Source organism: Micropterus salmoides, unplaced genomic scaffold (assembly GCF_014851395.1).
Source record: "Micropterus salmoides isolate LMB-PRFRI ecotype aquatic unplaced genomic scaffold, ASM1485139v1 Ms_hic_scaffold_12, whole genome shotgun sequence".
Classification (NCBI taxonomy): domain Eukaryota; kingdom Metazoa; phylum Chordata; class Actinopteri; order Centrarchiformes; family Centrarchidae; genus Micropterus; species Micropterus salmoides.
Genome location: NW_024040263.1, coordinates 26,149,164 through 26,172,143, shown reverse-complemented (window position 1 = coordinate 26,172,143; position 22,980 = coordinate 26,149,164). Strand labels below are relative to the sequence as shown.

The 22,980-nt window shown below is 42.4% G+C and overlaps 2 protein-coding genes across 11 annotated transcripts in view; both read right to left on the bottom strand.

Annotated features, from left to right (window-relative positions):
* htt (huntingtin) overlaps positions 1 to 13,974 on the bottom strand; it is a 33,386-nt gene extending 19,412 nt beyond the window's left edge. For 4 of the 9 annotated variants that reach the window (XM_038714289.1, XM_038714295.1, XM_038714290.1 and 1 more), the window contains exons 1-30: positions 13,586 to 13,974; positions 11,732 to 11,815; positions 11,147 to 11,279; positions 10,737 to 10,796; positions 10,467 to 10,546; positions 10,016 to 10,154; positions 9,459 to 9,600; positions 8,642 to 8,820; positions 8,351 to 8,555; positions 7,984 to 8,031; positions 7,560 to 7,637; positions 7,057 to 7,460; positions 5,143 to 5,269; positions 4,907 to 5,022; positions 4,708 to 4,819; positions 4,269 to 4,406; positions 3,467 to 3,625; positions 3,293 to 3,390; positions 3,076 to 3,215; positions 2,849 to 2,912; positions 2,583 to 2,683; positions 2,288 to 2,434; positions 1,993 to 2,113; positions 1,734 to 1,879; positions 1,423 to 1,607; positions 1,046 to 1,266; positions 776 to 902; positions 548 to 672; positions 324 to 434; positions 62 to 139 (exon numbers count right to left, since the gene is read on the bottom strand). In XM_038714289.1, the coding sequence (XP_038570217.1) occupies positions 62 to 139; positions 324 to 434; positions 548 to 672; positions 776 to 902; positions 1,046 to 1,266; positions 1,423 to 1,607; positions 1,734 to 1,879; positions 1,993 to 2,113; positions 2,288 to 2,434; positions 2,583 to 2,683; positions 2,849 to 2,912; positions 3,076 to 3,215; positions 3,293 to 3,390; positions 3,467 to 3,625; positions 4,269 to 4,406; positions 4,708 to 4,819; positions 4,907 to 5,022; positions 5,143 to 5,269; positions 7,057 to 7,460; positions 7,560 to 7,637; positions 7,984 to 8,031; positions 8,351 to 8,555; positions 8,642 to 8,820; positions 9,459 to 9,600; positions 10,016 to 10,154; positions 10,467 to 10,546; positions 10,737 to 10,796; positions 11,147 to 11,279; positions 11,732 to 11,815; positions 13,586 to 13,683 (3,966 nt within the window). In that variant the 5' untranslated portion in view covers positions 13,684 to 13,974. The remainder of the gene's footprint in view (positions 1 to 61; positions 140 to 323; positions 435 to 547; positions 673 to 775; positions 903 to 1,045; positions 1,267 to 1,422; positions 1,608 to 1,733; positions 1,880 to 1,992; positions 2,114 to 2,287; positions 2,435 to 2,582; positions 2,684 to 2,848; positions 2,913 to 3,075; positions 3,216 to 3,292; positions 3,391 to 3,466; positions 3,626 to 4,268; positions 4,407 to 4,707; positions 4,820 to 4,906; positions 5,023 to 5,142; positions 5,270 to 7,056; positions 7,461 to 7,559; positions 7,638 to 7,983; positions 8,032 to 8,350; positions 8,556 to 8,641; positions 8,821 to 9,458; positions 9,601 to 10,015; positions 10,155 to 10,466; positions 10,547 to 10,736; positions 10,797 to 11,146; positions 11,280 to 11,731; positions 11,816 to 13,585) is intronic. The other 5 variants (XM_038714297.1, XM_038714291.1, XM_038714292.1 and 2 more) reach the window with 4 other exon arrangements.
* Positions 13,975 to 14,600: 626 nt separating this feature from the next.
* The window catches only part of grk4 (G protein-coupled receptor kinase 4), a 44,050-nt gene continuing 35,670 nt past the window's right edge, over positions 14,601 to 22,980 (bottom strand). Inside the window, exons 12-16 of one of the 2 annotated variants that reach the window (XM_038714288.1) lie at positions 22,590 to 22,798; positions 20,563 to 20,700; positions 19,645 to 19,782; positions 19,129 to 19,306; positions 14,601 to 17,998 (exon numbers count right to left, since the gene is read on the bottom strand). In XM_038714288.1, the coding sequence (XP_038570216.1) occupies positions 19,130 to 19,306; positions 19,645 to 19,782; positions 20,563 to 20,700; positions 22,590 to 22,798 (662 nt within the window). In that variant the 3' untranslated portion in view covers positions 14,601 to 17,998; position 19,129. The remainder of the gene's footprint in view (positions 17,999 to 19,128; positions 19,307 to 19,644; positions 19,783 to 20,562; positions 20,701 to 22,589; positions 22,799 to 22,980) is intronic. The other variant, XM_038714287.1, reaches the window with a different exon arrangement.

Sequence of the window (22,980 nt, the reverse complement as noted above, 5' to 3'; positions counted from 1 at the left end):
GAATAATGTGAAAATACAAACTCTACAATCAGAGACACAGATAAAAACACAGATTACTGACCTGTTGTACACAAACAGTAGCCATGGTTGGTTCTCTGGAGAAGCAGGACTTGAGGTAGCCCAAGATTTCCTCTACACACTGACATAAAATATAGTACACCATTTTATTCTACTGATACAGTCAATGTGAATAAGAGTGGTTATACACTGGCTATATGAACAAAACACATTAACTTCATTTGCTTCCATCCGGTACCTCCCCCTTCCTACTAATAAACACTTTCACAAGGTCTGATTTCTAATAAAGCGGATGTCATCTTTACCTTGCTGATGTCATGTAGTGTGGCCAGCTCCAGTAGCTGAGACAGAACATCCAGAGTTGCACGCAGGAAACCTCCAAACTTCTCCTGGCTACTGTGAAGGTCCAGAGTCACCTAGGAGATCAACACAATTACCACCACCACTAACCACCATTTAGGCTACTAACGCTTGTAAAACACATTTCTGTTATGTTAGAAATTAGTTTAAAATGGCTGTGTGTCCTGACCTTGTAGTTGGCATGTGTAGCTTTGAGTACATCATAGAGCTTGAGGTAGGGTGGCAGGTGGTAGAAGCTGCCGAGGGTGGTAGATTTGTTTATGCCCGCTGACCCTGTGCTGTCTGCTGGCCTGCCTGCTCACAAAAAAAAAAGCACATCAAATTTATTAAAACGATCACAGACACGTCAGAGAGATTATCTGTACCTGTGCTGGTGCTTGGTCAGGTGTGCTTGTACCTGCGTTGACCTCATTGCTTTTCTTTGGACTCATAGGGGCCACGCTGGGCTCAGCAGCCTCCTTCTCCTTGCCTTTTCTCCGGATGGGACTGAGGGAGGGGGTGTTGCTCAGGGAGGGTAGGGTTGCCTACAAGAGTAAAAAAAAGTGATCTCATTATAAAGGCCTTCCTATAGATGCAACTTGCAGTCAGAAGCAGATGAACGTGGCTTACAAATAATCACTTTGACTATGAGCCAATTAAATCAAACACCACCTCTATGAACAGTTACCTTTACAGCTGGTCCAGGTGGTGTGTCATCCAGCACATGGGCACAGATGTTCAAGACCTTCAGTAGATGGGAGAAGAGCTGCTCCACCATGGCCACCAGGTAGCGCTCCGATAGCCCTGCCCAAGGTTCCTCCATTTTATTTGGGCCACTGGTGTTTGTGCTACCACTGCTGCCTTCCTCCTCTCCAACCAAGGGGTTGTGCATGCATTTAGGAGCCACAGCTGGGAACACGATTAAGAAACTGGCCTATCAATAACCGGTTACAGCGTTTCCCTGAAAGTTTTGTGTGAGCAAATGGTGGTATGTTTGAAAATACAGTATAATTTTAAGCTACATGAGCAGCATAGTCAGGTTACATTTGTATACGCATTACCCACCAGCAAGCAGATTGCCAGAAAGCAAAAGTGCATCCTGGTGTGCAGAGAGATCCAGTGGAAACCAGGCAGAGGAGAGTAGGGAGAGGACCATGTTGGCCATTCCCACTGTCAGAGTCTTCCGCTCAGTGTCAGGTGCAGATGAGGAGGTGGTTGAAGAGGCTGGAGCACCACTGGGCTGTGACAAACTGCGGAACAGAGGGACAAAACAGATGATAATCAGGTGTGTGAGCAAGAGTACTGTGGCAGATTATGGAACTAGTATAATATTAAATGTACCGGTAAAAGTTCACAAGAGGGGGGAGTGCACAAACCTGAGAGCCCTGCCCCTGCTCCGGTTGAGACTAGAGCGGGAGGAAAAGCTGCTACTGGCGCTAACATAGCCACAGTGCCAGCCTGTGCTCCAAGTGCATACTGGAAAATTTAAAGCCAGGAAGCACAATGCCTCACAGCAGCCAAACTGCAGAGAAACAGGCAAATGGGTGGTTCTTAAACATGTTATCATGAAAATACAAAATATTATACAGCAGGCAAAACAAAAAGGTAAATGGTTATGCATATCTGAAATCTCACAGTCAGTGCTCTGGAGGTAGAGGAGGTGAAAGCATGGGAGACGGCGGTAACTACTCTGGACAAATTGTTCTCCAATGTGACATCAGGAACAGCATTGGACAAGTTGAAGCCTCTGTACGTCCTGGCAAACACAGAAAAGAGCAGAGCTGAGTTCCTGAAAGATTGTATTCTGTGATTTTGTAATGAGCTTTGTAACTGAACCACAAACTTAGGTAAAAAAAAAAAAAAAATCTGACTCAAGCAGCCTGAGATATGAATATGATATGAATGAGTGGGTGTCTGTGTGTGCTCGTACCTTGTGATTGTGCTAACTGTGAACTGGGAGGGGGGCTGTGTTTCATGCATCAGCAGCTGCAGGTAAACTGAACTCTGGTCCCGGGCAATAGCCACTACTGGGTCCACCTGACCTTGGTCACAGTCATAGAACAACCTGGGAACCAGCCTGATAGATAGAGAGATGATAAGAGAGACACTTTAGGGGAAAAATACTGTTGGAATTAATAGTACTAAAATCAAATTAGTGTGTGCTTGTCAACATTTAAGTCTACAAGATGTCTGACTGACAATACAGTACATAAGAGACAGTGTACCTGCTGACAGCAGAGGCTGCCACGTGTCGGACTCTGGGGTCATCATCTCCCAAAAGATGGATAACCACATCATTCAGGACTCTGTCCTGCAGCCGCAGCCTCTAGATAGAGAGGAAAGTGGACAGATTAGGGACCACAGTTTCAGCAACTCAAGTTGAAAACTTTTAAGGATACACCCTGCCTTTGTTTGTGAAACATCAACAAGGACAAACTAAGACATGCATTTCTACAGCAAGACCACAAGGAAGGTAGAATGGAGAACTTACCCCAGTGTAGTGATGATCCCCTTTGTGCAAAGTCTCAGTTTTCCTCTCTAGGAAATTAACTAACCTAAAATAAGAAACAGTAAATATCTTTAATAGGCAATACAATGTTTTTATAAAACACACTGTCTCTAACATACATTGTTAATGTGTAATGTGCAGTCCCATGACAGCAAGATGCCAAAGCAAGTAGCTCCAAACAAACACAAAAACAAGACAACTGATCCTACCGGAAGTCCATCTCAGCCAGGGTCTCCAAGAGCTCAGTACGAACAAGCCAATAGGATGAATCCCTCAGAGCAAGCAGGTCTATCACCAACTGCAGACCAAGCTCACTCAGTGTACTGCTGCACACGGTCATGATGCAGTGCTGAAACACAAATAAATAGGTCAGGTCAGACGAACGAACTAACCAATTACCGACACACTAGCACAGATCTGTCTTACCCTCACTGCAGAGCAAGCCAGCTTGCAGGTGACAGAGGATTCATCTTTCAGAGTTTTTCGGAGCAAAGGCACCAAGTCCACCAGGGACAGAGGGTTGCCTGGAGAGCAACAGGACCGACAGGTGAGAGAGAACCATTAAATACTATTTCAACATGTCTGCACAAACACACTAACCTGTTGCACTCTGCACTCTGGCCAGCCAGGTGTGTATGTTGTAACGTGTTTTGGTGAGCGCTGCCTGTATGATGGCTGCACAGAGGATGGCTGTGGCCCCTCTGATCTGGGGGTCCCCATGGTCAATGAGGCCCAGTATGTCACTGATGTACTGCTGCTCTGCAGTGGGACAGTGAAAGAGAGCAGGGTCAAAGACAGTGCTAAAGACACACAAATACAGTGGTCATTAAATGCATTTTGTAACTGATGGGAAACCACAGAAATAAAATGAATGATGATGGCTAAATTCCATTTAGCTTCCTCACTTTCAGCGTAGTGGTATTGTGCATGCTGGCTCACTGTCACTACTAACTGCAACACTTGACTATAACAGAGCCACCATTCATTTAATTAATAACTGGTTCCTGCTAAGGCAGGTCAAAATGTCTGCTGAAGGCCAATTAAAACAATGGAAACTACAGATGAACAAAGCAGCTATCCATTTCAATAAAGAAATCCCCATTTACAATGAGGATTAGTGAGCAATACAAACATTGTTGTGATTAGTTACTTTTACCAGCAACAATTTACAGATTCATCAAAACTCATTTTTCTACATTTGCTAAAAGCTGAATTTGAAGTGCAGTATTTTGCTCATGTTTTGATTAAGTGACAGGCTCTCCATCGCTCATGCCACAACAGCTACACTCAGTCCTCAGGCTACAAATTTCAGTATTAATGCTTATTGTAGGCCATTTGTTAATACTGACCTATTCAAGTGTCACACATCATCTAAGTAGGATTGCCTTTTTTATGCCCGTACCTTCTACTGGAACTCCATCCAGCGGCTCCAGGTAAAGGGAATTAAAGAAGGCTTCAGGTAGCAGCGCTGCTGCTGCCCCGACACAGCTGACCGCCAGAGCCTTCACACTCACTCGTACCTCCTTGTCAGGGGTTAGACCTGAAAAATCAATTGCACATCAAAGATTGACACACACACACACACACACACACACACCACATGTTTTTTTAGTTCAAGGATTTGTATCATAGTAGTGTCACTAAAATGTAGTAACTATTAGACAACCAAGGTGTTACCCTTAAAAATTTGCAGCTTTTAAGTTAATTAAATTAGTTATTTGTCAAGGCTTTCATTATAGCATTATATCTGTCATAAATCAAACTAATCAATAAACAGAACTATTACATTATGGAAGATTTAAACAATTTAAGTCCGTATGATTTTTTTTTTTTAAACACACCTTTCTTTTGTCCTGTCAGCAGAAAGGAAGCAGCAAGAAGCCGTACACAGTGCACCAGTGGCTCCACCTCCCGGTCTGTATAATGTCCAACTGGACCCTTTATCCGCAATGGCTAAAAACATAAAAATAGAATGTCGTTTAATGTACCTTTCAGGTGAGGAATACTGGCAAGGGTGTTTTTGCATGTGTGTGTCTTTACCTTGTTGTCAGGTTCGGGTTCAGCAGGTTCGTCCTTTGGTACGAAGCGGTCCACGCTGCTGTCTGAACCCTGCCGGTTGTGACCTCGGCCTTCGAAGAGATGAGGCTTGCTCAGAGCTGCACACAAACACAACCGGAAACAAGCATAATCAAAGCTTAATATCAATAAGCAGAACATGTCTTCAGTGCAAACCAGTGTGCGTCTATGTGGGTACACATTTATGTGCACAAACGTACCCAGCGCTGACTGCAGGAATGGCTCTGGGGGTTCTTCTTGGGAGGAAGGTGCTGCTCCTTCATCTTCTTCATCCTGTAGTGTTCCGATCTGCATCCCAGAGTACTGGCTCTCACTGCCATCCAGCACCTTATGTACAGAAAAACAAAGCAAACATGTCCAGAGGGAAACCGAACTTACTTTACACGAAACAAATTAGGAAGTGCAACCGCATGCATAGGATGCCTAACTAGTTCCCACTCACATTCATGACAGAGTTAGATTTGCTAGATTGAGGACAAAGACACAGCGTAACAACAATTCAAAGTTGCAAGTCAAACAAACGTTGCCCTTTTAAAACTACTGATTCATGCTAGGTCAACGCAATTTCAGCAAATCAACTACACACAGGAAAAAAATCACAGGCTTGAGAACTCTACAACTGTGGTTGCCACAGTCCAGAGGAGGAGCAAGCTTTTGATACAAACTATTAAACTTTGAAATGAATTCCTCTTAGATCAAGTAAGCACGTGCTATTTTTACTTGATGAACTACATGGAGATACACACAACATTTACAGATTACTAGTTTTTCCTTGCAAGATGTAGAAAGTACTCTTAAACCAAGAATTGTTTCTCCAGGTCTGGCCTCCGCTGGAACAAAAGCCTGTCACAGCCTCGAAAAAAAGGTAGAGGGAACCAAATCTGAAGGAAAACTATTAAAAAGGAACAGATGGTCTTCATGCTTCTACTTTGGACTCTTCACTGCAAGCCATCAACATGGGATGTCGGGGTTGCTTGTTTTCACTAACGTCTTTCAAAAGCATCTCATTTTTGGGGGGGAAAAAAAATCACTGGAAACGAGGAAAAGAACAAGGGGCATGATGTATCGTCAATGACAACAAGAGGGGAAAAGTAGCAATAAGCAGGGCAAACTCTGTGCATGGGTTGTGACGAACAAGCGAACGAAAGGAGAAAGAATGAAGAAAGCCAAAAGTGTCCAGACAAGCAAGCCCCTCCCAGTCTGTTTACAGTGTCCAATTGGCTGACCTTGTCACTAGTGCTAGAGGAGGAGGTGGCATAGAGCGAGGAAGAGGAGGAGAAAGAGAAAGAAGACGACGAAGAGGAAGCAGTGTAGACAGAAGAGTCGCTGTCTGTGGCATCGGGACCCTCGGTGGAAGTTGGCGAGGGAGGGGGTGGCTCAATCACCCGTGGCAATGGAGTGCGCGACTGCGACGATGTGGGGAGAAGGATAAAGTAGAGGGGGCAAGACCATAGAGGTAGAATTGTTAGAACGGACAATCTCACACCAAAATGTCTCTGGAGGAGGAGCAGGAAATTATGACCCGACTCCCAAAAACCCAAGTGATATCACATTTTTTTTCCTATGTATTATTAGGAGCGGTTTTATTAGAAGATAATGTATATGAACCATAATAGATGTGAAAAATTACCATACAAGAATTGGTATGCGTGTTGGAGAATGGAGAGTTGTCTATGTTTAAAGTTCTGATATACATAATATTTTCCCGATTACAATGTTGTCACAAAACTTTAGTAATGCAGAGCATGCACTGAAGCTACTGGATCTCCGTAAAGGAAGATATTAACTAAAAGACATATTTGCAATTTGTAGTTAATGGGTTAAAGCACACAAAAGCACAGACAATTTAATGCTTTAAAAATGTGGGGAATGAAATGTTTTGTCCATTCTACAAATCCTAATTCTATGAAGTGAAGCATCATTCTTAAACCAGGAACTATGCCACTAGGGACATTAGGATTCATAGTTAATCATTGCATTACAAGGTAATTAAGTTCTTCAGTGTCTAGGGAAGCACGCTGTCCTCAAACACACATATACACAGAAGTAACATAGTGCACTGTATTCTCCAACCACATTAAATGCCCCTCGAGTGCCCACATAGTCACACTGACCAGTTCTGCTACATCCGAAGGGGTGACAGCTGAGTCTGGTCCCTCTGTGGTGGTCTGGGACGAGTCGCTGGGTGGAAGCGAGCGATCATTAGTGCCTAGCAGAGTCCCACCTTCTCCTAAGGGCCCTCCCTCCGGCATAGCATTCTCTGGTGTGGTGTAGTCAGCCGTCTCTGGAGTTATGTTGGCCCCACCGCTGGAGCTACGACTCAGCATGTCCTCCTCGTTGTCGTTTGGTGACTCGGGACTGTCTGATGCAGAGGTCCCACCTCCACCGCCTCCCTGCTCTGAGGAGGCACTGAGGTCCACAGAGTCACCAGGCTGAAGGGTATGCTGGGAGGAGCGTGGCTGCTCAGTAATGATGTCCACTTGGGCCACGGAGGAGCCATCTGCGCCAACGACTGATGCTAAACGATATAACAGCAATGTCTGACTTCTGAATGGGAGTTTACATCTCTTAAAAGTGAAATATAAGATTACTTTGCCTCCTGGTGGGTGCATCTCACCTGTAAAGGCACCAGTGGGGACCTCTGTTTTCTCTGCGTCATCCTCCAGTCCATCCTCCTCCCCAGAAAGCATTTTACCTGAAATCAACAGGTTTAATGTCAACATAACATCAGCACTAACTCTGGTGTGGGAGAAAGGGAAAAAGACTACAACCTGGGTGGTACAAATTAGTTCACAAAAAAAACTCTTTGATATACACATTAAAAAGTAAATTTTATGCATCCTTAACAGTGTGTGTGTGTGTATATATATATATATATATATATATATATATATATATATATATATATATATATATATATATATATATATACATTTAATTAACCACCATAGGTGACTCAGTCGGACGTACATTTGCTCAAACCCTGACTAAAACATCAGGAAGAGGGCAGAGGTGAGCAGAGGAGATAATAGACAAGTCACCTCTCTGTTTCCTGAGAAGGAGTGGACTGCAGGAAGACCCTCCCCCCGCTGAAAATGGCAGGAAACAGGAAGTAGAAACAGGAGGTGAGGAAGAGAAAAGCAGCAAAAGCTCAGAAAGACTCATAGGAAACAGAACAATTATAATGAGGAATGAGTTAGCAAGCAAAGAAAAAGGCCACAAACTCGCACCAAAGCAGCAACAACACTAATTACCTGGCAAAGTCAGTCAGTAATGGTTAATGAATTAAAAGCTACCTGAAGCAGATACATTGGTGCCAGGTGACCATGTAAAATGCTGCAGAGCCCACATTGTACAAAAGGGATAAGAAGCTTTATGAATACAGTCCCGACTGATTGATGCGTTTACCAATGAGCTCCAGGATGCTGCCGGAGCGTGAGCGGCTCTCAGTGTCCTGGCGAAACACAGTGCCGTGTGAAATGCTGCCAGGAGTAATGAGCATGTGCAGGAGTTCGGGCGGGGGGGTCCTGAACATCTGCTGCAGGAGCTCCAGAGCCGCTGTGACCACATTGTGATCCCAGTGCTGTGTGTAGTGCAGGGTCAGCTCGTACACCTTCAGTCATAAATGCAGACATTTAAAAAAAAAAAAAAACTCTAATCAATAAACAAACACAAATGTCCGCACAATCTTCTTTCTACCTGTAGCAGTTGTTCAGGTGTTGGCTGTACATCAGCCTCCTTCCTCATGACTCCAAAGCTTCCTTTGAGGCTGGTGGTGTTGACTTGCTGCTGCAGCAGAGGCATCAGGTAGCGAAGAGTTAACAGCACGCCCAGAATTAGGTGGCTGGGGTGCTCCTCATCCACTGGAACCAGCAGACCTGGAATAGGACAGAAAGTCAGGGTGTGTCTTTTCTTGTCTTATTTAAAATGTCTGTAGCCTGGGTTTAGTTTGTTGTAGTTTGATACCAAACTAGCTCACAAATGTAAGTTGAAATAAGCTTAGAAAGGTACAATGTGTAAGAACTGCACATACTCCAGTAGGGGACAGCATATAACCGTTGGCTAGTAAGCTCAGCTGCTCACATGCAGCTAACTTAGTGGGCCCATTAGATGAATCCTAAATGGGCACCAGATGTTTATTTTTTAGACAAAAAAAAAAAAATTATGAGAGCTTGTAATGTAGCGAATTCACCACTCGCACACACTTGAGCTATACTACCAAACTATCACCTTTTGCGGCACAAAGTGGTATTACAACACAGGACGGGCCGGGGCTAGCAGGTTAGCGTGCTATGTTCAGTAGATATCTCTGCAACATAATACATTGACGTCTTTAAATTAACGTCAGAACTTCAAATTCTATTGATCAAGTTAGTTCATTTTCAAAGTTTTATAATTCATTCATGTTTTCAACTAAAATCGCCATATTAGACACACTGGGACTTTAACTGTTAAGTAAAAACTCAGCACCTGCATGTTCAGAGCATGTGTATGAATGTGGGTCTGTGTGTCCTACCCAGCAGCACATTAAGGAGCCAGGTGTAGAAGTAGCTGGTGCGTCTGGAGTGTTGGCACATGCTGACAGCTGAGCTGGCTGCTGTCCGCCTGATGGTGGGGGAGCTGGATTTCAGGTTGGCTACAAAAGACTTCAGCAGCACCTGGAACAAAAATGTTTGGACTACAATGTAAGCAAGCTTTCAGGAGTTACAGATATGCATATGTCCTCGTGTAAGAGGTGTCCAGATCCTGCATTGCATTTTTGGTGATTTTTATTAAATTAGTTCAAGTTAAATATTTTGATAACAATGCATTTTTGACAGTGCTAGAATGGAGCATGCCTTGAAAATTAAATTTTTATGGAGCCGAGACGGGAAATGCAAACTTTTGAAAAAGGAAAACTCTCTTCAGCTTGTTTTCATAATGACTAACTCAAGTTTATTTTTGAAAGACTGGAGAGGAAGAGAAGCAGGACAGGAAACATCAAATTCCCCAAGACAAAAGGTGAAGCAAAACAATTATCTGAAAACAAAAATCCTCAGACAACATTTCAATGTTTCTGCTTTGTGTGGATACCTTGATCTCGCCATCATTGGCAAAGTGTCCCAAGGCAGCCATGATCTTGGGCATAGCCGCAGCCAGCGTCTCCTGCACTGTCTCCTCCTGTCGCTTGGTGATTCTGGCGAGGCATGGCAACAGGTTGACCAGGTAGGGTCTAGACCACAAGTGATGGAGGAAGAGATAAGAATGCAAACAGAACAAAGTGGTAAAACGCATTTAAAACTGAGTTAAACAGTGATGTTGCGTCTCCTAATCATAGCGGATTGTGATACAGGCAACGTTAAGTAATTTTATTAAAAGAGGCTACCCTTATTTGAATTAGTTCAAATGAAGGTAAGTATACAATGTACACCAACACTAGCTGTACTCCAGGTATGATTCCCCGAGTTTGGCATACTGTAATTTAAATATGGTTGTCCTGTGAATAAAGTAAAAAAGCCACTTTCCAGCATTATTATGTGTATACCTGCATTTCTGTGGTCTGATGAGGTGGGCAAGCTCAGCAAACCTCCACAAAGCTGCCCTCAGACTCCGAGAGGCCCCGTTCTACAGAGATACACAAACATCACCATTTCTACTATCATACTAGTAGCGTATCTTATAAAAAACACATCAAGTGTTTTAGTCTTCACTTATTACATGGCACAAACGTCAAACCTTGGTCACTTGTCTGTAAAAATACTGTTGTAAAAAATTATAAAAGTGTAAACTTCAAAACAGACATGAATCTTATTACCTTTTTAATTTCTTTGTACAGCTCCAGCTGCAGTCTAGGCAGGTTGGAGTCCATCAGCGCCTGAAGATAAATATCAAAATCATCATCATCCTGTGTAACATGGCTGATTCAACAATAAAAACCGATTTAAATTCAAACAAACCAAATCATGCTTGGGTGTATACTTTGATAATTATACAATACCTATCATCTCATTGTTTTTTTAATTGATTATTAAAAGAGATAACACATCTGGTCAGGCTGATCATGCAAACCTAGATCAAGACTCATTATTCTGTAAATGCACCATAATCTCAGCAGGTACCAACTGAAAAAGAACTGATGATCAAATTATTGTCCTATTATTGAAGGGAAAAGAAAGGTCAACACAGAAAAGGGGCCAAGCTGGAGGAATACGGAGTCCTGCTCACTTTGATGATTTTGTTCAGGCACTCGTCGGCTACCATTCGGACATCCGATTCGCTGTCATCACTGCAGAGCAGGAACATCTCCATAGCGATGCCAAGCAGTTTCTGAAACTCTGGAGACGTTCTGCTCCCAGGACCATAGAGAAGAAAAGTGAGGCAGATGTCATTACACACATAAATATTCAACTCAACAGACACAGTATGTGTCAACCATACCGTTCTCACACTCACACACACACACACACACACAAAACTGAAATTAACACACCACCACACGTGACATTCTTTCAGCTGAGTTTTACACACACCCACCCTGGAGTAGCTAGGTGACCATTTAGATTTAATAAGATGGGATGAAGCTTTATGGAGAATTATTGATTAATATGGTCATGACTAGTTCTGTACTGCCTGGAGATTGTATATAGCAAAGCAAACCTTGCTAGTATTTAAAATAAATCTTGTTGTAGACAACAGAAGTGGTAAAATGGCATGCCCTCGCAAAGCAAGCAAACTCAGACTAGCTTAGCTCGCTGTTTTACACTCTGAAATTTTCAATAAAATTTACGTTTAGCAATCAGCAAGGCCTACCTCAGAGACTGAGCCACAATGTTTTCACATATTGTCAGGCAGTGGGTGACCCTGTCCTTCTTTGTGGTAGCCTGTTCCTTTTTCCTGTGAAAGAGGAAAGATGTTGAGGACGAGAAGAATCTACATAAAACAAGAGGCAGCAAAAGACAAGGAAAGACAGAGAGAAAGAACGACTAGAGAGAACAACTGGGTTCAGAGACTGAGGAATTACCTCCATGAAATTCAACTGCCGGGCATTATTCCATCTCTAAAGAGGATCCTATTTAGATCTCTTGCTAATAGCTAAACAGCCAAACGGACGGAATTACTGAATATTAGAACTCAGTCCCACCGCATATAACACTGCAACACCAGTCATTTCTGTAGATATCATTGAAAAGACATCAACTAAATAGATCCCCATGAGGACATCATTTACGGAATTAGTGATGCCATTTCCTAAATATATGTAATCAGCATAAGGACACGTATAAGAACAGGGTGTAGAGTTGAAAGAAACACAGCTAATTTAATGTAGCTGATTTGCAGTACATAATGTGCAAATAAGTAGCGTTGTTCTCTGTAGCTACATAACTGATGGTGGCGACGACCTTGTATGAGCCTTCTAAATACACCCATCATGCAAACATAACAGTGCAAGTTGACTTCTCAGAGATAAGCCAGGCCTGCAATATATCTATCACCTGTGATCATAACACAGTGCATGCCAGTTAGGATTTTGTCCGACTTGCTCATGTCTTTCTGTGCATAATAAGATGATCATGTAAGAGCAAAGCAGCTGCACTTTTCAAAGCCTGACACCACAGCTGCTTTCCACCGACTGCCGAAGCTCACTGCATGATTGCAGAGACCTGGCTTTACCCTAAGCCAACCCCTTATTGGCTCACCAAATGTAAATAGTTCAACATCTTATCATACCAGGATAATAGCTTTCAGCCTTGACATGGATTAGACGTTGATGCTAATGTGATGGAATAAAGCATGATTAATAACATGTTTAAATGACATTAGCATAAACTGTCTTTTAATAACATTATATTACCTTAATAAAATGGCTTTACTGTACAATAATTGCAAAGGAGAAACAATCCATTGTAGAGAGTGTATTGCTGAAAACAGTTGAAAATAGACATTTTAGGGCCCTCTTGACTGACAGATGAGTTTGAACACCAGATCCACCTTAGAAGCTGACAGATCTCCCTGGATCGATGGACTAGGCTGAATTGCTGAACTTTGCTTCCTTGAGCGGGGTCCAAAACAAAAACAAGGAACGCAGCCCTAGCAGCACCTCTTGCTTCATGGATCGGTGTGGACAGGCATGAATGACGTCAGTCCAGGAGGCTACCACATTAATGCACCAGGTCATCGGCAATAGTAGTTATGATAGCGACCCTTCTGTGCACTTAACTATATCATGTTACGCTCAAGTTGTGAACGTGGCTTTCCAAACAGAATCGTTCTTCTGAGCGCAACTTATTGACACTAAACTTTTAAAGCCTTGGTTCCTGACACCTTCTGCGTGGGCATCAATTATCGGACGCTTTCAAACGTTAGGTTAGCTACCATTCATCTAATAGTCTGACCCTAAAATTCAGCCTAGCTGACGCTCAAATGTTAATGACAGGCTAAACATTGGTGCAATGTCGTAGTACATTTACAGCAGCAAAGAAGTTTAAATAACTTTGAATTTCGTTGCTAGCCTGTCGTTTAGCGTAACGTTACATAGCTTTAAGCCAGCTATAATAAACCTTGGTACCTGAGAGGCAATGACGTTAGCTGGTGAGCTAAGCTAACGGTCTAGCCCAGCGACTGTTAGCTCGCCCTGCACTCGTCGTAAGACAAAAATCCACTTACTGCCTCTGGGCGAGCTCCTCTGCGGATGGTGGTCCTTGTTGCTGCTGGAATGACTTCAGAGACTCAAAGGCCTTCATCAGTTTCTCCATTGTGGCCATTTTAGCAATAAACAGTAAGCAGTCTACCTTGGCTAGCTAATATTTACTGTGTGAGCTAACACAGTGGGGGCAAGTTAGCGCACGGAGAGAGCAAACGGTGCGTAGTGCGACGAGAGTGCTAACACTGCTCGCGACAACTACCACCGGCTCTCTGCCTTCTCTTTGTGCAAGATATCTCTTATTCTTTCACAATGTTATTCTGAAACACACAAAACGTCGATTGATAATAAGCCATCTTTGATGCAGCGTTGCGTTCCCCCGACAAATCAAACCAGGAAGTGGTGTGAGAGAGCTCGACAGGGTGCAGAGTCAGTGGCCAATGAGACTGCGGCTTTATGTTGAGTGACGTGAGGAAGAACCAATGACTGACTGTGATTTTTTTCCTTTTGTTGTTATTGTTGCTGTCACGGGACCGCTGAAATCCAAAAACATTAATTGAGCAACACCGATGGTAAATGGTGGCTTTTATCCGTGCGCCACCAAAGATGAGTGGGAGGTATGACAATGGGAAGGCTAAGGGAGCATCCTGTGAATCAAATCAAGGAGAAAAACACGTGCATGGATATCTAACTTCTCTGGCTCTAACTTCGCACTTACACTGTAGCTTGTTAAACCCACCATCTCTGACTCAGTGGGAGGTGCAGAGAATGAATGGAGAAAGAACCACCACCCAATAGAAAGAGATCTATAACTTTTAGGTGTATTGAATCTCTATGTAATCAACAAAGGACGTGGTGATTACAATAAAGTGCTGCTACCTGCGGCAAATATTCTCTAATGCCACCAGTGCAGATAGGCTACATATTGTGGCTTGATATAACATAATCTTAGCATGACATTATTATCTTTTTTTAACATATTTTCTCCCCTTTATTTACAACAAGCATTCATATTTGACACAAATAAGTCAAGACAAGTATTTTTATACAAATGGCAGTGTATTATTTCATAATTACAAATGTCAGATATGGTACAACAACCAGTGATACAACTTGTACAAGAATTAACAATGACTGCAGTGGTTGAACGACATGACTGTACAGATACAAAAGGAAAAATCAAGAAGTCCCAGGCCCCGTTTGAATACCAATAATGCATTTGTCATTCCTCCCTTCCTTGAAAATATCACCCATCTGACATATCTGGACAGAGGCGTGTGAAACCCCAGAGAAACTTCAGGCATTTATCGGTGGTTCTCCCAAAATTAGATTCAAGTGACATCAAGGAACTGAGGATCTCTCACTTCTAAACGTTGCTGGTGAGCATCATCCCAGTTTTTAGGGAGAGACTCACCAGCAGCGCCTTGGAGGAAGGCAGGAGAGAAGGTATGCTTGTATTCAAACAGGGCCAACTCAGCTGGTCACCTTGCCATTTATAAAGTTGTCCTCTGATACCAGTGAGATATGTTGGCACTAGAAGGTCATCATTTACATATACAAGGAACCTGAAGTATTACAAACCAATACATGCTTGAATAATAAAACGTATGTATTTTTTAAAACAGGCATTACAATGCACTTAGTGCGGACATTCAAAACTGTTGAGCTGTTTAAAGTTCCTTTATGTGAAGGAAAGGAATTTCTCTCAGAATGGACGGAATGATACAGAGATCGAAAAAAAGGCGGGATGTCAGAACTTAACTTGGCAATTGGCACATACAATAAAGGCTGACAAGTCTGTCTTTAGTAAATTTTTCATAACAGAACAAGTTGGATTTCCTTAATGTTGCTTTTGGTATCATTGGCAAAAAAGTTAAAGACACTTCCTATAGTCATTATCAAAACACACCATAGTGCAATGAAACTAAACAGAATGTGTACTGCTGTATGGATGGTATAAGAATTCAAATAATGACAGAGGCATGGCTGGCAAACAGTTTAGTTTCCCTGTGAGAATGAGTGAATGTGTGTTAGAGCTTAGTTACATATTAGAAATACATCATTTACAAGGTTTTTGAGGCTAAAGAGCTAAAAGGCTAAAATCTACATAGGCAAGAGAAATCTGCTTCAAAATGTGCCTGAGAGCAACACAAAAAACAAAAAAGAAAAGAAAACACAAAACTCAAGTGACAACAAGCCAGCAACAGCTAGATGCACGCGTTCGATTCCTGATTTTTGAAAATGGAATGTGCAACAGGGGACAACATTTTTAGAATATGCCAACTCTCCAAATTAGTTAACAACATGGGGAATTGCATGCGTACCATTTTAAAAGTAAGCGGTCTTGAATAGTTTGAAATTCAATTGAATGTGACATTCCTTAGATGATTTTGTACTATTGTATTGTTGTACTTCAATGCACTGGACTGAACAAAAGCTTTGCATACAGTGTAATATACATACATACATACACACACACACACACACACACACACACACACACACACCACACACGCACACAGCTAACATGTCCAGATTGGGTATTCACAGCATTAAAACAGGTGGTGGGGAGTAAACAGCAACTGCCTCAAAAGCAAAATTCAAACGCAAAATGGCTTCAAATGTCTTTGAAATGCCGATGAGAACAAACAGTGAACATAATCCTGATTAGAACATGATGGGAAATGTACAGAATGTGTATTTGTTCATGACTGTTAACTTGGAAGGAAACACTTCTACAAATCAAAAGGGCACAACAACTGTGGTTCTGCAAGTGGTCGAGTGTTCCTGTACGAGGATGATGGTAACTCTGCAGGCATCATTTCTCTGTTCCTCCACGTCCACACGCTTACAAGCAACTGTCTCAAGTCATTCCTATGAGTGAACAACATACAGGATTTCAATGGTTAAAGGTGGGCACTATTAAGATTAATCTAGTACAAACACTGCTAAAGCCACAGGATTTAACTGGAGGTCTACTAGCAGGATATGTGGCCGACAGGCATCGTGCTATCTATGATCAACAGGCACAGAGGCCAAAGCAGGCTGTATCTTGACTCAGCGCAGAGGCTAATAGCTGCTGACAGTTGAATCAATGGAAGTTAGTTTGATGCAAAAGCGATTTGTTATCTAGATGAATGCCTTGTCAGCTGCAGTTCAAATCTGATACAGTGCCATTATTATCATCATCCTCCAACTCTGTGTCCAGTCAACTTGTCCTAGGCTTTCTGGTATACTAAAAGTTTGGGTGGCAAATTACAAGGATATATATAAGGGAAAGGACTTCTTCTTCACACATGAAACAGGTTAATAGCGACCGGACACGTCAGGAAAAAACATAAACAACAAATAAAAGCCAGATAGTCCAACAAAAGAAGTAGAAAAAAGGATGAGGAATAAAGATAATTCACCAAAAATTGTTTTGCCTGAGTGAATAATGTAACAGACTTTGACTTAACAGCTGTGCTCCTGAAGGAAACACTGTCTGGCATCTGAAACTAATGTTCTGAGCCTTTTGCAACTCATGAGAGATTTTTGGAGAGGTCCAGGAATGGTAATAATCTGGCCTTGTATTACAGAAAAGGCCTACGTAATATTTATTGTATTTTAAAAGATTCTTTTTGTTGCACAAGATTGTCAGAAATAAATCCATGCCATCGCTGCTAGAATTGAGTTGGTACAGGCACCTAGAAGACAGTTTACCAGGCTAAGGGAAGGATGTAGATTATCACTTCTAAACCAACTTAAATGAAAGGGGCAGGTGGAGATCTGGGAAACATACAGGAAGGCTTAAGCAGCCTGACATAAGCACATCAATGTTAAAGTGGATTTATTTCCCCCCCCCATATCATTTGAATCTATGCACTTCATTCAGATCTGCCTGAACCTTGAAGGGCTAAAGGATAGTTTAGGACCAGGTGGATCTGACGTGCTAACACTACATCACGTGGGGCAAATCGATGGCAAACATACAGCACATATAAAAACAAAAAGGCTTTATGCTACATTGAGAAAAATAAAAAGACTACTGGTACTGTGCTTCTTAAAAAAAACCTCCCCAATACACATTATCCATACTCATTCCAAAAGAAAAGAAAAAAGAAATAAAAATGTAATGTATGCATTCAAGTGGTACTTTTATGGCTTTTTGTACAATACAACCTTTAGTGAAAATATACATCTAGACATAAATTCAAGTACAAATGTACAAAATCTTTAAACTCATACTTTTTTCTTTAATTATAATACACTTTTAATACAGCTCATAAATACAGGTCAACATTCACTGAGTTCCTAAGATTTGCGCTCGGTTGGAGTTTGTGGTGAAGTTCAGCGGCGAGGGGGGAGGGGGGAAGGAGGAGACAGGTGGAGGGAGTGGTTTAAAGTCGCGAGGGCTCTTCGATGTCGTCATCGCTGTAACCGCTCTTAAAACAGACCTGGAAAGAACCAAAAGTGAGGATATGTCACCAACTTTAGCAACTTCCATCACTACGCCACCTCACGTACTCAAGATGTCGTCACGTTCTCCAGCAACTCCAACCTTGACACAACAAGAGGAATTTCTGTACTGCCCAAGCTGATATCCAGCATTTAAAAACACACAACTGTGAACATAAGATATGCAACCGAAGCAAGGGCATAGGTTTGGCAGCAAATCACAAATTGTGATAAAAAAACTATGTAAATGTGCTATTTTAAATGTACCACCCCTACTTCAAATTATGTGTAACTTCCTTGATAGAGACCTGATAATTTTGTATTTATGTCTTTCCTACAAAAGCTGCCTTATCTTAGTTTGTTTGTTTTACCTGAAAAACATGCAGAGGTAGAAGCGAGCATTGCCTGCAGTCTTTCTCTCAGGCTGAATACAGTTTCAACAACCTCCACCAATAAGACAGGGCAAACTGTATGTAGCCTTCGAGGCAAAATTAAGGGCGAAAAACATCCGGAAGCACTCACTGCTGCCTGTATAGCTTTTTGTTGTGAGCACATGGTCATAACTGAAGGTGACTCAGATGAGCATCTTGACATTTTTATTAACCCCTCACTCATCTTATCTGCATTTTGCCAGTATGAGAGAAAACCAAACTGACACTACAAGAGTGTCAGAGAAGGAGAAAAAGTCAGATTTTGAAAAGTGCGTGGGAAAGGTCCCCTCTGTCCCCAGTGGCGGTTATACACTTGAATTCAAGGAAAGTTCTAACATGTACAGAAGAAAATGAAAGGTCTCCGTATTAAACAAACAGGAGGAAGCTAGGGGAAATAACTTGTTAGATGCGTAGCTCCTGCAACCAACAAAAGAAAAAGATTCCTCATGTTAGGCCGTCTGAGATAAAGTGGCAACAGCAACAAAAGAATATGCAGAGGGCTGAGTTGTTTCTCAAGGAAAGAAAGGGAAAAAGAGAGGCCTTGCTCTAATCAACTTAAGCTTGGAATGACATACCTGGAAACAACCAATTGAACATTCAAATTTCACAGCGGTGTAAGAGGTAACATTTAGTACATGTTGAGTTGGACAAGGCCTGGAAAAACAAGGAAGGAAAGAAAGAAGGAAGAGAAGAAGTACCTTAGCCCCCACCCCCTCGGACAGTTGGCGGAGCACTAGCACTTGCCTCTCGTCTGAACAGGCGGTAGAAGAAGCCTCTCTTTGGTGGAGGATTAGGCCGGTTCACGTCCAGGTCTGAGCACAGCGTCCCGTCAGTCTCGTAGACGTTGATTTCTTTGAAGCACTCCATCTCAATCATCTACAAAAGGATAAGAGACCAAGTTATCTATCCTCCTGACTTCCTTAAGATTGTGGTGCTACAAAAAGCCTATGGGTCAGCAGGTGTTATTTATAACGCAACCCTCTCTACAGGGAGATGTTAAAGTATCTGCATAGATTAACTCCCCACCTTGGACATATTTAGTACTTTGACTCATTCACATTTAAAAGCATTTACATAATTTTATCATTCTACATTACTCATAAAGGAAGCTATTGTTCATTAATGCAGGTATGTGACCAGTGCAGTACTACATTGTATCTGCCTGTTATGGGACTGAACGATGACATCATCTCAGTGGCTTGAGCCTGCAGTACCTCGTTCTGCCACGGGATGGAGACACTGCCTGTGACAAACTTGTGGTAGAAGTCATCGTCCGTGGGGTCAAGGTTCACACCTTTGACGGTGGAGAACTGCTCAATGTCCAGAACGTCTTTACAGTACACCGCCCGAGGCTGAGAGAATGACAGGGAGCGAAGAGACAATATAAAATATGTCTGGATGAAAGGGGGTATACTAAACCTGAAATACTTCAAAGTCAGATGGTTATATAAATACCATGGAAATCGTAAAAACGCCTGAGGACTCTTTGCTGCTCTGTTTGCCTCAGTGTGGCCCTACTGACCTGAATAACCCAAAATAGAAACGCAGATAACACTATCTACTTTCAACTATTGATTTAACCTCTCACGTCAGTCCCTCTCTACCCTCACTCAGGCTATATATGACATTAAAATGTAATGATTCTCTCTATGAACAGCTTTACCATCGTAGGCAAAAATCTATGAGCACAGCAAACAATAAAAGAAGAAATGTTTTGTCGAGACACATTCATCCAGGCAATCCATAGTTAAACATATTCACACTGGAGAGTTTCCTACGATGACCACAGCCATCTACAGTGCACCATTAAGTAGCTCAGCTGAAGGTATTAGTGATGATAATCATACGACAGGACAACTCTGCTTTAATTTGCTATAGAAAGCATGTTTTCCATTTTGTCAGCCAGTTTCGAATTTCAAATGACGACACTGAAATTACACCCATGGTTCTCACCTCCCCCGCTAGCTACCATGATAAGTATCTTATACTGGAAGTGTTTGTTTACTTCTGACAATGGTATTTCCTGTATGCTGATTTGCAGCTCGCCAAGGTTTCAACAAGCTGTGAATGGAGTCCTCACTCAACTGTGCGCACTGTGAGTGTTCGAGTTTGTGTGTGTGTGCTGTTCTTACATCGGGGCTGAAGGGAGGGTCCAGTATGTTGGCCTCCAGCCGTTTGAAGTTGATGTTTCTGAAGATGGGGTGCTGCTTGACCTCTATGGCCCCTCGACCCTGGCAGCCCAGGCGCTCCTTAGGGTCCTTAGCCAGGAGCTGACACGCAGCAGGAGGAAGAGGAAGAGGCGGAAGAGATTTAAACAGTGGAACTCTCTAAAAAGTGTCAGCCTGAATGGCTTTGGCTGATCATAACTTAATATATTTCGGATTTCTCATAAAACAAACTTGTATTTAAGCCCAGTTCTCTATCAAACACACTAAGAAAGGGAGGGCGCTCCTGTGATGTTGGATAACTCCTGACAGTTTTATGACTAATCCCTGTAGGTCAACGTACACACACACAAACACACACACACACACACACACACGTCGTTTACATGTAATCCTCTTGATTTATGTATACGACCCTACTTAATCTAATAAAGACCAACACAAATCCATACACTCAGGGGTTAATGCAGCACCATCATGGATAGAATTAGAGAGCGCCATATCTGTCTCTATGAGAGCCTCTGGATAATATTACCCACACCACCTACAGTCCAGCAGGCTTATGAAGTGGATGAGTGCTGTTTAGTGGTTTGGCTACTAGTGACACTCACAGGCCCTATTGTCACCCAAAAGATGGTTGCCTTCACAATCAACAAACCAAACTAATGACTTCTCCTTTTTTCACCACATTTCACACTCACCCTCTCTCTCTCTCTCTCTCTCTCTCTCTCTCATTCCCCCGTGTTTGTCGTCCTTGCCCAATTTACACCAGGGTTCAAAGCAGACTCTCACTCTCACTTTTATTTTGGGCTGTGGTAATAGCAATCCCCCCCCCCCCTTCCTTATTATCTTTCTGCCATTTCTTGCTGAAACCTCTCTTCTCCTCCCCCCACTCCTCCTCTCCCTGGGGAGTCTTTGAAACTGCTGAACCTCGGGTCAGAATGTTCCACTGCGTCACACAAATAAACGTCCCGTCCCCTACTGCGCAGAGGCAAAGCGGCTCAGTGGCTCCCTCTTGGAGCAAAGAATAGTGAGATTGTTGAAGACAAGAGGTGAAACACAGATGGGGAAATCTGAAGTTATAATAAACAACAGATCTCCTTAAACCTGCACTAATTAATATTGTGTTATTACCATATTTTAGCATGTTAACAAATTCACAGGATTTTCACCCAACTCTGCGGTTCCCGTTAACTCTACAGAGCAATTTAATATCCTAACAAGTTTGCCATAATTTGTCAGTAATTGGTCTACTGCCCCCAAGTGGCCAAAAAACAACTAATACAGATTGAAAGTAAACTACATTTGTTTAGAAATAAGGTGTATTTAAAAAAAACATTCATAATGGAGTATGGAATGGGATTAATTCAACACCACCCTGAACAGGTCAAATAAAAACACTAAAAATGATCATGCTACACAATATTATCTAATCTTGAAATAGATTTACAACACATAGTTCTTCAATGGCCCTGTGATGGACTGGCGACCTGTCCAGGGTGTACCCCGCCTTTCGCCTGATGTCAGCTGGGATTGGCTCCAGCCCCCCGCGACCCTGTACGCAGGATAAGCAGTTGACGATGGATGGAGGTCTTCAATGATCTTAAAAGAAACCTAGTTTGTCGAATATCTCTTGTAAGACATGACTTGCTGTAAAAATCAGCAGCTTATGTCAAGTTGCTAGCTTTTTCAGAAACCAAAACTAATAAATTAACTGAATAAAATGTAGTTCGAGAAACCCTTTTTCAGGGAAGCAGGAATACATTTTGTGTTCTTTGCAACAAAATACTGCCAGTCAAACAGCATTGTTTCTAATATCTCAATACTTTCTGCTTTTGTGGTGTCACTGTGTCTACGAAGTGAGTGGCAAAACGTAGAAGGTGCTCCAATATTAATTATATTATTAAAGAAAGTTACTGTAGTAATATAAACTGGTTCATATAATTTATCAACATGGACTTATTTTGTTGTCACCTCCATCCCCAAACTCTCACCTGTCTGCATATGTCCTTTGCCTCCTCTGAGAACTTATCAGAGTACTCCTCCGGGTCCTCGCGCACTCGTCTGTCCACCTCCTCCCGCTTGACACGCTCCTTGCGCTTGCGGAAGGGTGACTGGCCCTGTATCATCTCAAAGATCAGGCAGCCCAGCCCCCACCAGTCCGGGCTGACAGTGTAGCTCTCGTTCTGGATAACCTCGGGAGCTGAGGCAGGGAAGAGGAATGAGAAAAGAGCGGCAAGTAGGAAAACTGTCAGAGGGGTTTTCAATTTGAATCAAGTGGAACTGAGACAGTTAATGACGTTCTTAAGGAGCACTAGAAAACTGAGATTTGTCCATAGAAGGTTAAGGAACGGTAATGTGTGAAAGGCTGGACTAAAATATGAG